The sequence below is a fragment of the Phyllobates terribilis genome, unplaced genomic scaffold (assembly GCF_046119375.1).
Source record: "Phyllobates terribilis strain yellow unplaced genomic scaffold, ASM4611937v1 Scaffold_2__4_contigs__length_985480577, whole genome shotgun sequence".
Lineage (NCBI taxonomy): Eukaryota > Metazoa > Chordata > Amphibia > Anura > Dendrobatidae > Phyllobates > Phyllobates terribilis.
Window position 1 is genome coordinate 197,976,156 of NW_027362762.1, and position 19,106 is coordinate 197,995,261.

A 19,106-nucleotide genomic window follows, 5' to 3' on the forward strand; every position below is an offset into this window, starting at 1 on the left:
GGGGTGGGTTTCACTCTATATAGACGGCCTAAAGTGGACTGAAATAAAAAAAAATGCATCCCATTACCAGAGACATATTTCACATCGATGCTTGTTTCAGCCTCACCAGGAAACATCTGCCTCCTGGAGAGCACTGACCTTTCAGTGTCAGCTGTGTCTATGACTGTCTGTGCTTCATTATGGCTAATCAGTGCTTTCTGCTCTTACAGTGGACCTCGAAGATGCTGCCGTTAACAGAATTGCGTAAGTGCTTTTCTTTACGCCCTAAAAAAGAGTTTGCTATAATGGTTAATGTGTGATGTTCACTCAGATCAAATATTTACCAAAGTGTCTTCTGTGGTTTAATGAATGTCTGCCCTTTCTAGAGAAGTATCTGTGACACTTTTTCTTTGTTTTAGCATGATTCTCAATAACACATAATTGGCACAGCGTTATTCTAATGCCTCCAGTATCTGTGTGTGTATGTATTGTATATTGCACTTTTCAGACCATAAGAAAGAATGACCTGTGTGTTGGAGGGCTGTTATCAGACCCTTGAGCCACCAAATAAAAATACTAAACTACTAAGGCTAGTGTGCTGCCAGCATGGCAACCTGGACTAGTACTAAGCATAATAAAACATTGATAATCCTTTTCTTACAAATGCCAGGTAGAAGTGACACAATGCATTCTATCTGATCAACAAGAATATATAGGGTGGTCCAAAAGTAGGTGGACAGAAAGTGTAATAAAGTTATGAAGGGGGAGATTTATCAAACATGGTGTAAAGTGAAACTGGCTCAGTTGCCCTTGGCAACCAATCAGATTCCACTTTTCATTCCTCACAAACTCTTTGGAAAATGAAAGGTGGAATCTGATTGGTTGCTAATGGCAACTGAGCCAGTTTCACAGATCTAGTTTTCACAGATAGATCTCCCCCAAATCTGTTTTCTTTTCAGATAATTCAGATAACACATAATGGCAAATAATTTAAATACAGATCAAAGAAAATGGATTTTAACAGAGTATTGGAAATCTCAAAATGCTGAAACCGTTAGAGCAAATTGGGTTGAAACATTTGGTACTCAAGCCCCAAAGAGACAAACCATTTATCGCATTCGTGACAAATTCAATGCCACTGGCTCAATCCTTAATGCTCCAAAAACTGGTTGACCCAAAACAGTCTGTACAGAAGATAATAAACAACTTGTTGCTGAAACATTTGTTCAGAGTCCAAAAAAGTCCACCAGAAGAGCCTTTTTGGAATTGGGAATTTCACGAGCTTCTATCATGTGAATCCTGAAATGGAAAGAAGTGGAAAGCTTAGAAGTGGAAAGCTTATCGTCCACTTCTAATTCATGGGGTATTGGAGGATGATCTAGACAGGCGGCTGCAATTTAGTGAGATTATGCTTAACGTAATTGAAGAAAATCCAGTAATTTTAGATAACTATGTAGAGTGATGAAGCTTCTTTCAAATTATCCGGCCATATTAACAGACATAATTGTATTTACTGGTATAATTAGAACATGCATTTAACATTAGAGCAACAACTAAATGAACCTGGTGTCAATGTTTGGGGTGGTATTTCAAGTTTTGGTGTTTTAGGACCAATATTTTTTGATGGAACAGTCACAGGAGATAAATATCTCAAAACTCTAATGAATCAAGTTGTTCCCCAGTTAAAGCAACAGCCTAATTCAAATGTTATTATTTTCTGTCCACCTTCATTTTAGCCCACTCACTCTCCACAGACTATATAATATATATACATATATACACACACACACACACACACACACACACACACACACACACACACACACACACACACACACACACACACACACACACACACACACACACACAGTACAGACCGAAAGTTTGGGCACACCTTCTCATTTAAAGATTTTTTTTGTATTTTCATGACTTTGAAAATTGTACATTCACACTGAAGGCATCAAAACTATGAATTAACACATGTGGAATTATATACTTAACAAAAAAGTGTGAAATAACTGAAAATATGTCTTATATGCTAGGTTCTTCAAAGTACCCACCTTTTGCTTTGATGACTGCTTTGCACAATCTTGGCATTCTCTTGATGAGCTTCAAGAGGTAGTCACCGGAAATGGTTTTCACTTCACAGGTGTGCCTTGTCAGGTTTAATAAGTGGGATTTCTTGGCTTATAAATGGGGTTGGGACCATCAGTTGTGTTGTGCAGAAGTCAGGTGGATACACAGCTGATAGTCCTACTGAATAGACTGTTAGAATTTGTATCATGGCAAGAAAAAAGCAGCTAAGTAAAGAAAAACGAGTGGCCATCATTACTTTAAGAAATGAAGTGCAAAAAATTGGGCAAACTTTGAAAGTGTCCCCAAGTGCAGTTGCAAAAACCATCAAGCGCTACAAAGAAACTGGCTCACATGAGGACCGCCCCAGGAAAGGAAGACCAAGAGTCACCTCTGCTTCTGAGGATAAGTTTATCCGAGTCACCAGCCTCAGAAATCGCAGGTTAACAGCAGCTCAGATTAGAGACCAGGTCATTGCCACACAGTTCTAGCAGCAGACACATCTCTACAACAACTGTTAAGAGGAGACTTTGTGCAGCAGGCCTTCATGGTAAAATAGCTGCTAGGAAACCACTGCTAAGGACAGGCAACAAGCAGAAGAGACTTGTTTGGGCTAAAGAACACAATGAATGGACATTAGACCAGTGGAAATCTGTGCTTTGGTCTGATGAGTCCAAATTTGAGATCTTTGGTTTCAACCACCGTGTCTTTGTGCGACGCAGAAAAGGTGAACGGATGGACTCTACATACCTGGTTCCCACCGTGAAGCATGGAGGAGGAGGAGGTGTGATGGTGTGGGGGTGCTTTGCTGGTGACACTGTTGAGGATTTATTCAAAATTGAAGGCATACTGAACCAGCATGGCTACCACAGCATCTCGCAGCGGCATGCTATTCCACCCGGTTTGCGTTTAGTTGGATCATCATTTATTTTTCAACAGAACAATGACCCCAAACACAACTCCAGGCTGTGTAAGGGCTATTTGACCAAGATGGAGAGTGATGGGGTGCTACGCCAGATGACCTGGCCTCCACAGTCACCAGACCTGAACCCAATTGAGATGGTTTGGGGTGAGCTGGACCGCAGAGTGAAGGCAAAAGGGCCAACAAGTGCTAAGCATCTCTGGGAACTCCTTCAAGATTGTTGGAAGACCATTTCCGGTGACTACCACTTGAAGCTCATCAAGAGAATGCCAAGATTGTGCAAAGTAGTCATCAAAGCAAAAGGTGGCTACTTTGAAGAACCTAGAATATAAGACATATTTTCAGTTGTTTCACACTTTTTTGTTAAGTATATAATTCCATATGTGTTGATTCATAGTTTTGATGCCTTCAGTGTGAATGTACAATTTTCATAGTCATGAAAATACAAAAAAAAAAAATCTTTAAATGAGAAAGTGTGTCCAAACTTTTGGTCTGTACTGTATATCACTTCATCTATAATATACACTGCTCAGAAAAATAAAGGGAACACTCAAATAACTTTTCCAAGATCTGAATGAATGAAATATTCTCATTGAATACTTTGTACAGAACAAAGTTGAATGTGCTGACAACAAAATCACAAAAAAATCATCAATGGAAATCAAATTTATTAACCAATGGAGGCCTGTATTTGGAGTCACCCCCAAAATTAAAGTGGAAAAACACACTACAGGCTGATCCAACTTTGATATAATGTCTTTCAAACAAGTCAAAATGAGGCTCAGTATTGCATGTGGCCTCCACGTGCCTGTATGACCTCCCTACAACGCCTGGGCATGCTCCTGATGTGGTTGCGGATGGTCTCCTGTGGGATCTCCTCCCAGACCTGGACTAAAGCATCCGCCAACTCCTGGACAGTCTGTGGTGCAACGTGACGTTGGTGGATGGAGTGAGACATGATGTCCCAGATGTGCTCAATCGGATTCAGGTCTGGGGAACGGGCTTCAATGCCTTCATCTTGCAGGAACTGCTGACACACTCCAGCCACATGAGGTCTGGCATTGTCCTCCATTAGTAGGAACCCAGGGCCAACCGCACCAGCATATGGTCTCACAAGGGGTCTGAGGATCTCATCTCAGTACCTAATGGCAGTCAGGCTACCTCTGGCGAGCATATGGAGGGCTGTGCGGCCCTCCAAAGAAATGCCACCCCACACCATTACTGACCCACTGCCAAACTGGTCATGCTGAAGGATGTTGTAGGCAGCAGATCGCTCTCCACGGCGTCTCCAGACTCTGTCACTTCTGTCACATGTGCTCAGTGTGAACCTGCTTTCATCTGTGAAGAGCACAGGGCGCCAGTGGCGACTTTGCCAATCCTGGTGTTCTGTGGCAAATGCCAAGCATCCTGCACGGTGTTGGGCTGTGAGCACAATCCCCATCTGTGGACGTCGGGCCCTCATACCACCCTCATGGAGTCGGTTTCTAACCGTTTGTGCAGACACATGCACATTTGTGGCCTGCTGGAGGTCATTTTGCAGGGCTCTGGCAGCGCTCCTCCTGTTCCTCCTTGCACAAAAGCGGAGGTATCGGTCCTGCTGCTGGGTTGTTGCCCTCCTACGGCCCCCTCCACGTCTCCTGGTGTACTGGCCTGTCTCCTGGTAGCGCCTCCAGCCTCTGGACACTACGCTGACAGACACAGTAAACCTTCTTACCATAGCTCGCATTGATGTGCCATCCTGGATGAGCTGCACTACCTGAGCAACTTCTGTGGGTTGTAGAGTCCGTCTCATGCTACCATGAGTGTGAAAGCACAACCAACATTCAAAAGTGACCAAAACATGAGCCAGAAAGCATTGGTACTGAGATGTGGTCTGTGATCCCCACCTGCAGAACCACTCCTTTATTGAGTGTGTCTTGATAATTGCGAATAATTTCCATCTATTGTCTATTCCATTTGCACAACAGCATGTGAAATTGATTGATTGTCATTCAGTGTTGCTTCCTAAGTGGACAGTTTGATTTCACAGAAGTTTGATTTACTTGGAGTTATATTCTGTTGTTTAAGTGTTCCCTTTATTTTTTTGAGCAGTGTACTTGCCTTGTAATGTCTTCACATCCTGTTCCGTCCAGATGTACCTGGATCCCAGAATTCCAAGCGGCGGAAGTTCGTCAACCGCCATATTGGGACACCCAAGTGTTGGGCGATGTCCTCTCTGTCCCCTTGGTCCTATATGGCCACCTTTTCAGCGAATGTGTGTGGTTTTGGCTACGGCACTTAGAGATACCGCAGCCTCCGGTTTGCTAGCGGAGTCCTGCAGTCCTCCACTAATCTGGGGCCGGTCCCCTGCTGCGACCTGATCCCTTCACGGTCGGCGTGAACTTAGGCGCACAGGTGGACTCCGCACTTCCCGTGCCCCTAAGATCCTTTCTGTCTCTGGAGCCCTTATCTCTGACTCCCTCGCTCCTCTCTTTCTTTCTCGTACTGGGCCCCTCTGACTGGACCCCACTCCTCAACGGTCCTCTCACTGCGCTCTTGCTCCTAGGACCCTTCTAGATCTTTCTACCTTTCCTTTTGTTACCTGTCATGTGACCCATGTCACCAACTGTTACTCTACGTGGTCCCCTCTACCTTCAATCCTTCCTTCAGTGCTCCTCTAAACTAAACTACTTCCTCCATGCACCTCCTCTACCTAGTTCCCTCCTCCAGACAGGGACAGGGACTGTGCTCTCCCCCAGGAGCAATCTTGCCCTTCCCTACTGGAGTGATGTGGTGTTGGATGTGGGTGTGTGGGTCCTGGGTAGTGCTCCCTCCTTACCCGAGAGTGGGGTACCACACCTCTGGCTGAGAGGCAGTACCTCTGTGGCGACTGGACCCACAGGGGCGCCACATTTACCCTGCTATGTATGGTCAAACATTTAAATAACTCGTCCCTAATATGGTTAGAATTGCTTTGGTGAGGTGTGTGATGTTATGAGGGCAGCACGGTGGCTCAGTGGTTAGCATTGTTGCTTTGCAGTGCTGGGGTCCTGGGTTCAAATCCCACCAAGCACAACATCTGCAAGGAGTTTGTATGTTCTCCCCGTGTTTACGTGGGTTTCCTCTGGGTTCTCCAGTTTCCTCCCACATTCAAAGACCTACTAATAGGGAATTTAGATTGTGAGCCCCAATGGGGGCAGTGATGATAATGTCTGTGAAGGTTCTGTGGTATTAATGGTGCAATATAAGTGAGTAAAATAAATAATTAAATAAATATGGTATTGATAATGTTACTACTCGATACTGCTTTTCCATCACAAATAAGACACTGAGCCTGCTGTATACATAACATAGTAGACACTGAGCCAGAGGTAGGTAGGTAGATGGATGGATGAGAGATAGATCTCACATAGGAGACACTGATACTGATGTATATACATTACATAGGAGACACAAGAAGAAATCTTTCTTTACTAGGCGCATAAAGACTGACGTTTTGGATTTCTGGAAGATTAAAGATGTTGAAAGGATTGTTTTTGGAATAATTTTATTCTCTGTCGGTGGGACTGCCAGAAATAGCCAGGTGCCGTTCTGTGCTTTCTCCAGCAGTCTGATAGTGCCTTCACTCCATTGAATCTGTGCTGTGCTGTGCTGTGCTGTGCTCCCCTTACTGGATTCCAGAGCCATGTTCTCTATTGCTGGGTGTCCCAGTGGTCGGACCAACAGCGTTTAGTAAATTCTCACCAAATCAACTATGCTACTATTTTGGGAATAAGTGTTGTCCGTCATGTCAGCCTTGTCCTTTGCAGTTTGCCATGTCTGTTGTTGGATAGTTATTATGACAGGTAATATTATGAGCAGCTTGTGGTATCCTGCTCGTTGTGTGGGCGGCAATAATCATTGCTTCTATCATTGTCCATGATGCACAATAGACGTAAACACAAGTCCTATATCCTGTTCTTTTGGTTCCATAGCTATTTGCTTTTGTAATGTTTTTATAAGTCTTGGGAAGAGGATGTACACTGCTCACTTTTTTTTTTTTTCTTCTTTAAACTCTATTTATTGAACTCTGCTCAAGAATACATCAGATTTAAATCCAAAAGATCACAGTAATATGTATTACAATACAATCATGGACTGTTCTCACTCTTGTGTGAATTTTCATCTTGAGGCGTAGATTTGGTAATTGCTGTGTTATGTTGGTGATTTTCTCCTGTGTGACTGGCCTTTGCTCTGCCACGCTGTCCTAGGACCCAAGCCCATCCCTTGCTGGCTTGGGGATTAGACTTTCATCTGGCTGCAATGCTATGCTGTGCTTGACTTCCCTCTTCACTCCTGAGCCAGCTGATGTCACATTAACCCTGAGTGTACCTCCTGACATGAATACTATAAATACCCTGTTTTTTCTCTTCTAACTAACACACAGTAGTGATGTTTTGCTATATGAAAAGGGCCCTGTGCAAGAACAGTATATGGGCCCTTTGCAGAATAATAACGCATCAAAATGCACAATTATGCCTGCTTTGGAGGTGGAATTGGGCTCCTTTACCTTCTGGGCCCCTGTGCAGCTGCAGCGGTTGCCCCAATGATATATGTGCCTCTGTGTGTTCCACACTGCTTGACTTGCTATTTGACATACTGATGTTTTCGAGAGATTAATGAAACCGGAGTATTGAATACATTTCTAGTATTGGTTGCCTCTTAGTATATGTTAACATGCAGCATTTTTCTGGTGTTTTTTTTCTGTAGCCCAAACCTGCTCTCTTGACAGGTTTGGCTCCTTTTTGTAGTTTTTTTAGCTGTCTTTTTGGTGCTGATTAAATGTCATCTGTCTACAGTATAGGCTTAATAAAGTTAGTTTTATTCATCAAAACTGCAGCAAAAAAATGTTTTTTACATTTTTTTCGCCGTTTTTGCACTTTCTCATTGCTTTCTATGGGTGGAAAAACACTGAAAGAAGTGACTTGCTGCAGTTCTCACATTCACGCATAAAGTGTATGAGATTTCTGAACTGTTTGCATTTGCTGATACTGTAAAAGGCTGGTTTTCCGCATAAAAAAGCTGCAAAAAATGCTGCATGTGACAATTAAGTCTTTGCAGAAGCAGTTTATCCATAAAACGAGCATTGAAAATGATTCTGATCTGTATAAACCTGCATGTTGCTGAGGTGTACTCCGCACGTAGTCAGGGCTTCAGCCATCAGCCAGTACATGTGGCCTCACCCTAGGGGCTTGCTCATATAGTGTAGATTTTCCGCCAGGATTTAGGGCATAAGATATGCAGTGGATTACAGTACCAACAGAGAACAAGATTTAAAAAAAAAAAAAAAAAAAAAAAAAAAAAAAAAAAAAAAATCTCATCTACAGAAATTGACCTGCACTGTGGTCCTCAAAGAGGGCCTGTCATCAGGTCAGAAGTGGACCGTTTTTGCTCTTGTTGTTTTTTTGTTATTTTAAAATCTGCAATGTGATCCCAGAAATGTCTCTTTATTTAGTGGTACTTTTTAAGATCTTTACCAATGGGTGCTGCTTACAGGGAGGGTTCTCTGGGGATGTCTCTTTTGGTAACTCTACATTATTACCCTATGAGCAATTGCCACTTAGTAAAGACCATAAAAAGTAGCAATAATTTTAAAAAAGTCCATGTCTTTGGAACTGTATGGCGGATTTAAAAAGCTGCATACTAGGGGGAGCATCATAATAAAACAAGGGCAGAAACTGGCCACTTTTGACCTGGTGGCAGGTCCTCTTTAAATCTGCAGAATGACCATCCTTTGTGCAGAATGTTACTGTGGCATTACATAAGGTGAAAGCCACATGCATTACTTACATATTTTTGATTTACATCTGTGACAGAAGCTCCAGGTTTTCTTCTGTCACTTGTGAACATACCTTTAGAGGTCAATGTTCACAACATGTGAGAAACTGTGTTCTCTAGAAACAATACTGAAAGGTAGAAATACCTGATGGTACAATGAAGAATCGCTCTTCAATATTGCACATAGGAAGACTATATTATGCACGAGCCCTTATGAAATTATGACTTTTTTGTGTGTGTTTTTTAGAATGCCTTTGGCCTTTTCCAGCACTAGATGACTATTTATTTCTGGATTTATTAGTCACTTATATAAAGGGCACTTCTGCTTTGTTCCCGTTCTTTCTGATCCGTGACCCTGTCTTGAGTTGTCATTGTCCCTATCCTCCTATGTGAATCCTTTTCACTGGCTCTCAGCCTTTTATGATGCCTTTGAAATCTGATCTCTTCCTGCATCTTCTACACTTCACCCTGCAAGGAACAAAATGTTGGAAGTTAAAAAATGGAAAAGTTAATGGGCTGGATATGTTATAGGTTATGCACATATTTCTGGCATGTCTTAGGCTATGTTCACACATCATGTTTTTTTTCTGCGTTCATTATCTGCAGCAAAACATGATCTCTTGCCCAGGAGGTTGTTCTGGATTTTTATTGCTGTTTTCTTGCTTTTTTGTTTTTTTTTTGGTGCATTTTTCAGCAAAGTTCAGTGAGAAAAAAAAGCTCATTCTGGTTTATGTACAAAAAATGCTGAAAGAATGCTGAAAACTTGACTCCTGCGTTTTTTTCACCACCCATTACTTCCAATGGGTGAAAAAACGCTGAAAGAAGTTACATGCTCTATCTTTAAAAAAACAATGCAACGCTCAAAATCCTGACCAAAATAAAACCATGATGTGCGCATGAGATTTCTGGAATCTCCTAGACTTTGCTGGTACTGCAAAACGCAGCTGAAATTTTGCGTAAAAAAACCATCAAAAAATGCTGAAAAAAACCCACAATGTGTGAACATAGCCTGAGTTGAACACAACCTCATAGGTGATTGATCCCCATAATGTTCAGGAATAGAAGAATATGTATTCTTACATATTTTTATGTATATTTCAGTCAGGTTACACCATAAAAGTGGTGTAATTGTGCTGATACATTTCCTTAGTATGTACAAGACTGTGATGAAATGTGATCGCTGCCCTGTCACCCACTCCACAATAATAGCTGCACAGAGGAGGCCAGTGTGGCTCTGTGGAGGAGGCATCCAAAATTGTCTTACTGGATATTTAGCAGAGCCGAGGACTCCAAAAAATATTTCTTTGACACCATTAAGTCAGACATCTGTTGTTTACGAGCCATAAGGCTGCCATATGGGGCTACTGACTGCCATATGTCACCGTCGTGCTGTGTTGATTTGTTGGTGACTCAAACCACCTACCTGAGTGCTGCTCGAAGGAAAAATGGGAAACGTTACCTTCTACATGATGATGATAATAATAATAATCTTTATTTATGTAGCGCCTCAGCGCTTTACAATTCAGAGGTTCATATACAACAGTCATAAGTAACATGGCTAAAGATAATACAATATTTAAAGCAAAACTAATGACGACCCTGCTCTTAAGCGCTTACAATCTACAATGAGGTGGGAGTACAGGGGCTTATTTACAATGATGGTCCAGCCATCACAATGATGGTCCAGCCATGCCATGCGATGTCTATACTGATGATTGAATGATCATCAGTATGGACATTTGTTTCTGATCACTCACTATACACTCACATACATGCCCAGCAATCAAACGACAAACACTTGCCAGCCCTTGATCACCTGCCTTTATGTAACATTGTTTATCAGCAGCACATCCCCTCATATAATCAGGTTGTGCTGCCGCTAAAAATGTAAATTGCATAAACGCTCATTCGTACGAACCCATCTCTGGATCTTTCTTCCATGGAGATAAATTGGCGCTAATCAATTTTGAAATAGATGATCTATCTGTAGCAAATAGATGATTTATGGGCAGCATGGTGGCTCAGTGGTTAGCATTGTTGATTTGCAGTGCTGGGGTCCTGGGTTCAATTCCCACCAAGGACAACATCTGCAAGGAATCTGTATGTTCTCCCCGTGTTTTGCTTGGGTTTCCTCCTACACTCCAAAGACAATCAGATAAGGGATTTAGATTGTCAAATGTCTGTAAAGTGCTGTAAAATATGAAGGTGCAATATAAGCAAAGCATAATAATAATAATAATAATAATGACATTAAAGTTTTATACACTTGAGTTTGAAGTATGATGCTGATATGGTTTGTTCCATATTATTATGCTCATATTAAAAAAAATAATAATAATTCACCTAACATTACTTGGGATCTCCATCAAATAGAATGTTTCACTTGCAAAAAAAAAAAAAAAAAGTTTTTATTTTTTTACTGGTGTAAATTTCTCCTGAATTTGGTATTATTAATTTCTTCCTATGCCTGTCCATTCTTGAGATATGGCCCTCTGTTCCCTGTATGTTAATCTAGTTATTTTATCCAACTGGACATGGTCCTTAAAAAGTCTCTTGGGCTACGTTCCCGCTATGAATATTTTTGCCCAGTTTTTAGGCCGAAATTTGTTGCAGAATTTCTGCACCTAATGTGTAAATTAAGTTATCGTGCTTTGTGTTTTTTCATTGCGATTTCAAGAGCTCTTTTTAATTGCATTTCTGATGTTACGGGGTTTTTTTTTTGTTTGTTTTTTTTTTTAAATAAAGCTGCCTTGTTTTTAGTAATTTTTGGTATGTGGCTTTGACAAATTTATTGATAGTCATGTGCGGATTACATTTTTTGGTATGTTTCCGCCGCGGAAAACACTAAAACAGATGTGCATGGTTTACATGTGGATTTTCTGCTTCTAATGCAATTGTTTGGGAAAAATCTGCACATAAAACGCAGCATACCCACAAGAGGAATTGACATGATGTGAATTTGAAACACGCACCGTAGATCAGCTTCTATAAATCCCATCCACTGAAACTGTAAGATACTGCATTTTTGACACAACGAAAATACGCAGCGTCAAAAACTCATTGTGAACACACAGCCTAATAGAAAAGAGTGAAGGACCAAGCCTACTTGGCTAAAAACATTAGATTTGCATACAGTGAAGAGAAGGCCATATCCCTGTAATGGCGTGGCACAGGAATAATAGAGAAACCGCACCAGATTTAGAAGAACAGCAGCTTTTACAGTAAGTTATAAAAGGAAAAGCTAATATACCTCAGACTCGTCAAGACCGGTGTTTTTCACACTGGTCTTGAGAAGCTGTGCAGGAGTCCGACGCTCCTCAATCATTAATAAAGCCAGTATGTCTGAAAAGTGACGTGCGCCTCGCCCCAAATTTTACTCTAGTCAGGGATTGGAATAAATTTTGTGATGTAAGGAATGCAGCCACTAATCATGAATTTGAGCGGTGTTAACCACGTCCCCACCAAGCCCCAATTCCGCCCACTTTGTCAGAGCTCTAATAAGATGGCATGAGAATGCCAAAAGTTGCTAAAGTTTAGCACAACGTGATGCTATTGTGACTTTTGAAAGCTTTTAATGCCAGAATTGGTGGAGAAAGGTTGAACTTGATGGACTTTTTTCAACCCATGTAACTACATACTGTATTTTTCTCTTTATGAGATGCCCTTTTTTCCCCCAGATTTGAGGGGAAAATAGGGGTGTGTCTTACAAAGCGAAATCACCTTACTAGCTGCGGTGGAGCGGTGTCCCAGAGATGAGGAGGCAGGAGATGCTGCGGAGGCAGGACGCGGTGTTCTGAGGCAGCATGGGGCCCCCAGCCGCTTCTGAACACCCCGTCCTGCCTCACCAACATCTCCAGGACCTGCAGCATCTCCTGCCTCAGGTAAGCTGATTATGATACGCACCGATTTATTAAAAAACATTTTTTTCCTATTTTCCTCCCCAAAATTTGGGGTGCGTTTTATAATCCGCAAAATATGGTAATTTTAATGCATCAGGCCCGCTGTATTTATGGTGAGTGACAAGTCCTCCTTAAGAAAGCGTTTTGGCCAGTGTGCAATCTCTACAGTTCTCCCATTACTGTACACTACTCCACTCTGTTCCTCACTTCCGTTCTAGTCATGGGTATGGTAATTTATGCCAAAGAATGTCTGAGTTGGAAATAGCCCTTTAATTGTTTACTGAATAATACTGTGTAAGCCAGGCGGCATTGCCAAACTACTGTCCAGCTGTTGGCACTGATGAGTGACAGGAGGATTGGAAACATGATATCTTTGCAGCTTGTTCTTTCCACATAGTAATGACCTGATGAATTGTTACTGTCCTCTATTCTTTGCCTCAATATCTAGACTTCAATTCCTCTATTTGATGTATTTCATTAAAAATCATCTGTACTATAGTCTATTACCTTCATCAAAAAAGCAAATTGGGTAAGGAAGTTACTAAAGGCAAAAATCAAGGATATCTACAACCCCTGGCAAAAATTATGGAATCACGGGGCTCGGAGGATGTTCATTCAGTTGTTTAATGTTGTTGAAAAAAAGCAGATCACAGGCATGGCACAAAACTAAAGTCCTTTCAAATGGCAACTTTATGGCTTTAAGAAATACTAAAAGAAATCACGATAAAAAATGTGGTACTCAGTAAGGGTAATTTTTTTTCAGACCAAGCAGAGGGAAAAAATTATGGAATCACTCAATTCTGAGGAAAAAATTATGGAATCATGACAAACAAGCACACAAAAGAACACTCCAATACATCACTAGTATTTTGTTGCACCACCTCTGGCTTTAATAACAGCTTGCAGTCTCTGAGGCATGGACTTAATGAGTGACAAACGGTACTCTAAATCATTCTGGCTCCAACTTTCTCTGATTGCTGTTGCCAGATCAGCTTTGCAGGTTGGAGAGTGGTCATGGACCATTTTCTTCAACTTCCACCAAGGATTTTCAATTGGATTGAGATCTGGACTATTTGCAGGCCATGACACTGACCTTATGTGTCTTCTTTCATGGAATGTTTTCACAGTTTTTGCTCTATGGCAGGATGCATTATCATCTTGGAAAATGATGTCATCATCCCCAAACATCCTTTCAATTGATGGGATAAGAAAACTGTCCAAAATATCAATGTACACTTGGGCATTTATTGAAGATATAATGACAGCCATCTCCCCAGTGCCTTTACCTGACATGCAGCCCCATATCATCAATGACTGTGGAAATTTGCATGTTCTCTTCATGCAGTCATCTTTATAAATCTCATTGGAACGGCACCAAACAAAAGTTCCAGCATCATCACCTTGCCCAGTGCAGATTCGCGATTCATCACTGAATATGACTTTCATCCAGTCATCCACAGTCCACGATTGCTCTTCCTTAGCCCATTGTAAACTTGTTTTTTTTCTGTTTAGGTGTTAATGATAGCTTTTGTTTAGCTTTTCTGTATGTAAATCCCATTTCCTTTTAGGCGGTTTCTTACAGTTCGGTCACAGACATTGACTCCAGTTTCCTCCTATTCGTTCCTCATTTGTTTTGTTGTGCATTTCCTGTTTTGGAGACATATTGCTTTAAGTTTCCGGTCTTGACGCTTTGATGTCTACCTTCGTCTACCAGTATGTTTGCCTTTAACAACCTTCCCATGTTGTTTGTATTTGGTCCAGATTTTAGACACAGCTGACTGTGAACAACCAACATCTTTTGCAACATTTCGTGATGATTTACCTTCTTTTAAGAGTTTGATAATCCTCTCCTTTGTTTCAATTGACATCTCTCGTGTTGGAGCCAAGATTCATGTCAGTCCACTTGGTGCAACAGCTCTCCAAGATGTGATAACTCCTTTTTAGATGCAGACTAACGAGCAGATCTAATTTGATGCAGGTGTTCGTTTTGGAAATGAAAATTTACAGGGTGATTCCATCATTTTTTCCTCAGAATTGAGTGATTCCATGATTTTTTTCCTCTGCTTGGTCTTAAAAAAATTACCCTTACTGAGTACCACATTTTTAATCTTGGTTTCTTTTAGTGTTTCTTAAAGTCATAAAGTTGCCATTTGAAATGACTTTAGTTTTGTGCCATGTCTGTGATCTGCTTTTTTTCAACATTAAACAACTGAATGAACATCCTCCGAGCCCGGTGATTCCATAATTTTTGCCAGGGGTTGTACACCTATGAGTATGTGTATAATATAATATGCAGTATACAGGCGGTGCAGAAATAGGTATATAGTTTATGTAATGGTTGAATTATAATCCTATTGCGAACTGTTCATGGTTTTGTTTAATTGTACCTAATCTTTGATAACTCCCCAAAGAAAAAGTCATTCTGGGTGAGTTCTGGTGACCCCAGTGGCCATTCAACTTGGTCTCGTCTACCTATTCACTTATAATAGTAAAAAAATATGAATGGACACTATGCAGTGCACTCAGCGTGGCAGAACGGTCCTCAGACATCCATTAATAACCTCATTGTTGGCAGCCAAATGTGTGTCTGTATTTCCGTGTTTTGGCACTCATTCAAAACATGCGAATTTATTCAGTATATTTTTTACCAATTTTTTTTCATTATTTGTCTATTAACATGTCCATCCATACACAACACAACACACACACTGGGTACGGAAAGTATTCAGACCCCTTTTAAATTTTTCACTTTTTCATTGCAGCAATTGGTAAATTCTAAAAAGTTCATTTTTTTCTCATTAATGTACACTCTGCACCCCATCTTGACTGAAAAAAACAGAAATGTAGAAATTTTTCCAAATTTATTAAAGAAAAACTGAAATATCACATTGTCATAAGTATTCAGACACTTTGCTCAGACACTCATATTTAAGTCACATGCTGCCCATTTCCTTGTGATCCTCCTTGAGATGGTTCTACTCCTTCATTGGAGTCCAGCTGTGTTTAATTAAACTGATTGAACTTGATTTGGAAAGGCACACACCTGTCTATATAAGACCCCACAGCTCACAGTGCATGTCAAACCAAATGAGAATCATGAGCTCAAAGGAACTGCCCAAGGAGCTCAGAGACTGAATTGTGGCAAGGCATAGTGGCCTCCATAATCCTTAAATGGAGGAAGTTTGGGACCACCAGAAGTCTTCCTAGACCTGGCCGTCCAGCCAAACTGAGCAATCGTGGGAGAAGAGTCATGGTGAGAGAGGTAAAGAAGAACCCCAAGATCACTGTGGCTGAGCTCCAGAGATGCAGTAAGGAGATGGAAGAAAGTTCCACAAAGTCAAATATCACTGCTGCCCTCTACCAGTCGGGCCTTTATGGCAGAGTGGCCCAACGGAAGCCTCTCCTCAGTGCAAGACATATGAAAGCCTGCATAGCGTTTGCTCAAAAACACATGAAGGACTCCCAGACTATGGGAAATAAGATTATTTGGTCTGATGAGACTAAGATAGAACTTTTTTGTGATAATTCTAAGCGGTATGTGTGGAGAAAACCAGGCACTGCTCATCACCTGCCCAATACAATCCCAACAGTGAAACATGGTGGTGTCAGCATCATGCTATGGGGGTGTTTTTCAGCTGCAGGGACAGGACGACTGGTTGCAAATGAAGGAAACATGAACGTGGCCACGTACCGAGATATCCTAGATGAAAACCTCTTCCAGAGTGCTCTGGACCTCAGACTTGGCCGAAGGTTCACCTTCCAACAAGACAATGACCCTAAGCACACAGCTAAAATAACAAAGGAGTGGCTTCAGAACAACTCTATGACCATTCTTGACTGGCCCAGCCAGAGCCCTGACCTAAACCCAATTGAGCATCTCTGGAGAGACCTGAAAATGGCTGTCCACCAACATTCACCATCCAACCTGATGGACCTGGAGAGGATTTGCATGGAAGAATGGCAGGGGATCCCCAAATCCAGGTGTGATCCTCTGCCATGAGGTGTGTATGTATATGTGCGATAATGTGGGGAATATGTTCTTAAACTGAGAGAGACCTAACCATGACCTCAATGGTCCCCTTTTTTATATATAGTAGAATATTGTGCATGAGCGGCTATAACTCAACCACCATAGTGCCTTATGGAATTATTACCATAAGCAACAAGCCACCAATATAGGTAATAGCTACTTAAGAACTACCATTGAAGAGCGATGATAGAAGAAATGTCTTTAATTTTTTAAATTAAAACTTGCATTCATTCCCCGGAGTCCAGGGAATTCTGCTAATGATGAATGTCAAATGTGAGCGCATTTAATATAAACTGACCACATAACCCCACAGCATACTGAAAATTGTCTCTAAGTTTGTACAACTGGATATTTGGAAGGTGAAGTGGTGGACTATTTAAACCAAGCACAGGCGCTCAGTGTCCCCTTGATGACTTATTTTTTTTCTTCTTTCCCTCCCCTGGCTCCTGTAAGGCCTGAGCTGTCAATCAAGAAATTGGGAGTAGATGGATACAAAATAAGTATGTGTGGAGGTGTACGGAACTGCTCAGCCACGCCAAGGATGAACTAAGTTCCTGTGCTTTGTTTGAACAGTCATTTAGTGCTGACAGTCCCTTTAATCCCATTGCAGAACAGCAGAGTTGGTCTCTCCGCACCTATATTGGCCAATAAATGGGAATCCAGACATTGTATTCAGAGACCTTGCGCACAGCCATGACTAATTGGTAAAATGTAGCTTTTTAGGTTTTAAAAGGTCTTTGTTAGAAATGTAGTGTTCTGGAGTTATTACATATCCCCAGAACTGCTTTTACTAGTTTAACTTGAACTTGCACTGACTACGTAATACTGAAAATATCCTGATTCCTGATGTCCCTGGGGCCACAGATCGCACCCAGCGTGAACCTGCCATGTGCCGCCATTTCCTGTTATGTTTGCGCTTACATTGTTCACATATCATCACTCTCCTCGGTGACACGTGCTCCCTTGTTACATACCATGAGCCATACTCTAATATCCAGAATGTATTCCCATGAGATGCCCAATATTACTCTCTTAATGGCCACAAGGCAGGGAAATCAAAGCAGTAATAACTGTACAGAAATATTTTCACAAGCATACAATCTATATACTTCCCACAGGATTGCACATAGATCATCTACGACATCCCACTATAGTCGATGCTGGAGTTATATTACATCAGTGACCTGATGTGGGCATGACGTGTACACTATTGTGTGCGCTTTCTTTACTTCAAGCACAATTTTGATGTTTAGCCATGAAAATAATAAACTTTTGGTTTCCCAGTTGTCTGAATGCTCATGACTGTGCTCGTCTCCTTTAGTCACTTCATGGATTTTAGCCTTTACGTCAGACATTGTATCAGTCGACATTAGTTCTGTGTTTTGCTCTATACGATCAGCAGATTATCACAATTATAGGAGTACTCCTATTATAAAGCCAATATGAGCTATGCGAGAAGGAAAGACACCTATTGGGTGCATATCCAATGTTTGTCATTTACTACAGTGTTATCAACAGTAATCGTCTGTATAGTGGTGTGAAGACGTTAATAGTAATTCTAATAAATGACTAGGGTGATCTAAAAATGGCTACACCCTCTATTGCCGGATGCTGAAAGAAGGATTAGAGCTGAGTCAGACGCTCATCCTCTAATCCACAATCCCCGTTCCTGTTTTACTAGTAGAGAATGAACTCTGTATTTTTATAGACATGAAAAGCTGTGTTCATGGTGCTGACCTGTATACAGTGGCATCTCTGTATACAATCCTGTCATGGCTAGTGGTGTGTGTATATACTATGTGTTGCCACTTTCAGTGACCCCTTGTATGATTTTCAGAAGTGATGTAAATTGCCATTAAGGGTATGTTCACACACAACAGGGTCGTGGCAGTAATTTCTGCAACTGAAATTCTGTTCCATACATGTGAATGCAGTTGGTTCTGCATTATGTACTTGAATTTCTGCAAGATCCATTCACATGTATGGGGCAGTCACAGAATAAATCTACCAGGGGAAAAGATGTCCTAATATTGGTGCCCAAGATGTGCTGATAAAGAGAAAAAAATAGAATCTATGGTCTCTCTGGTAAAGTATCTCTAAGCCTCATTCAGATCTGATTTTGCTTCTTTGGTCAGCGTTTGTTTTTACAATCTGTTTTTTCTTGTATGGAAAAAAAAAAACTAATTTGCAAAGCTTCTCCTGTCCATTGCAGTGTTAATCACGGCCAGCACACCGATGGCAGACTGATGGCATTCATGTACTGTCTGTGATTTTCACAGATCCATTGGTGTGTGGGTGATTTTATTCTGTGACTCCAATAAAAGTTGATTTAATTGCAGACACACTTTCCATGTTTAAACAGACTTGTAAATAGCCCCATAGACTATAATAGGCACAGGTACTGTCC

General features: G+C 41.2%; 1 protein-coding gene across 1 annotated transcript in view; it reads left to right on the forward strand.

Moving 5' to 3' along the window:
* LMBR1L (limb development membrane protein 1 like) overlaps positions 1-19,106 on the forward strand; it is a 61,815-nt gene that overhangs the window by 22,694 nt on the left and 20,015 nt on the right. Inside the window, exon 3 of the mRNA XM_073663776.1 lies at positions 210-243. Coding sequence (XP_073519877.1) covers positions 210-243 — 34 coding nt within the window. The remainder of the gene's footprint in view (positions 1-209; positions 244-19,106) is intronic.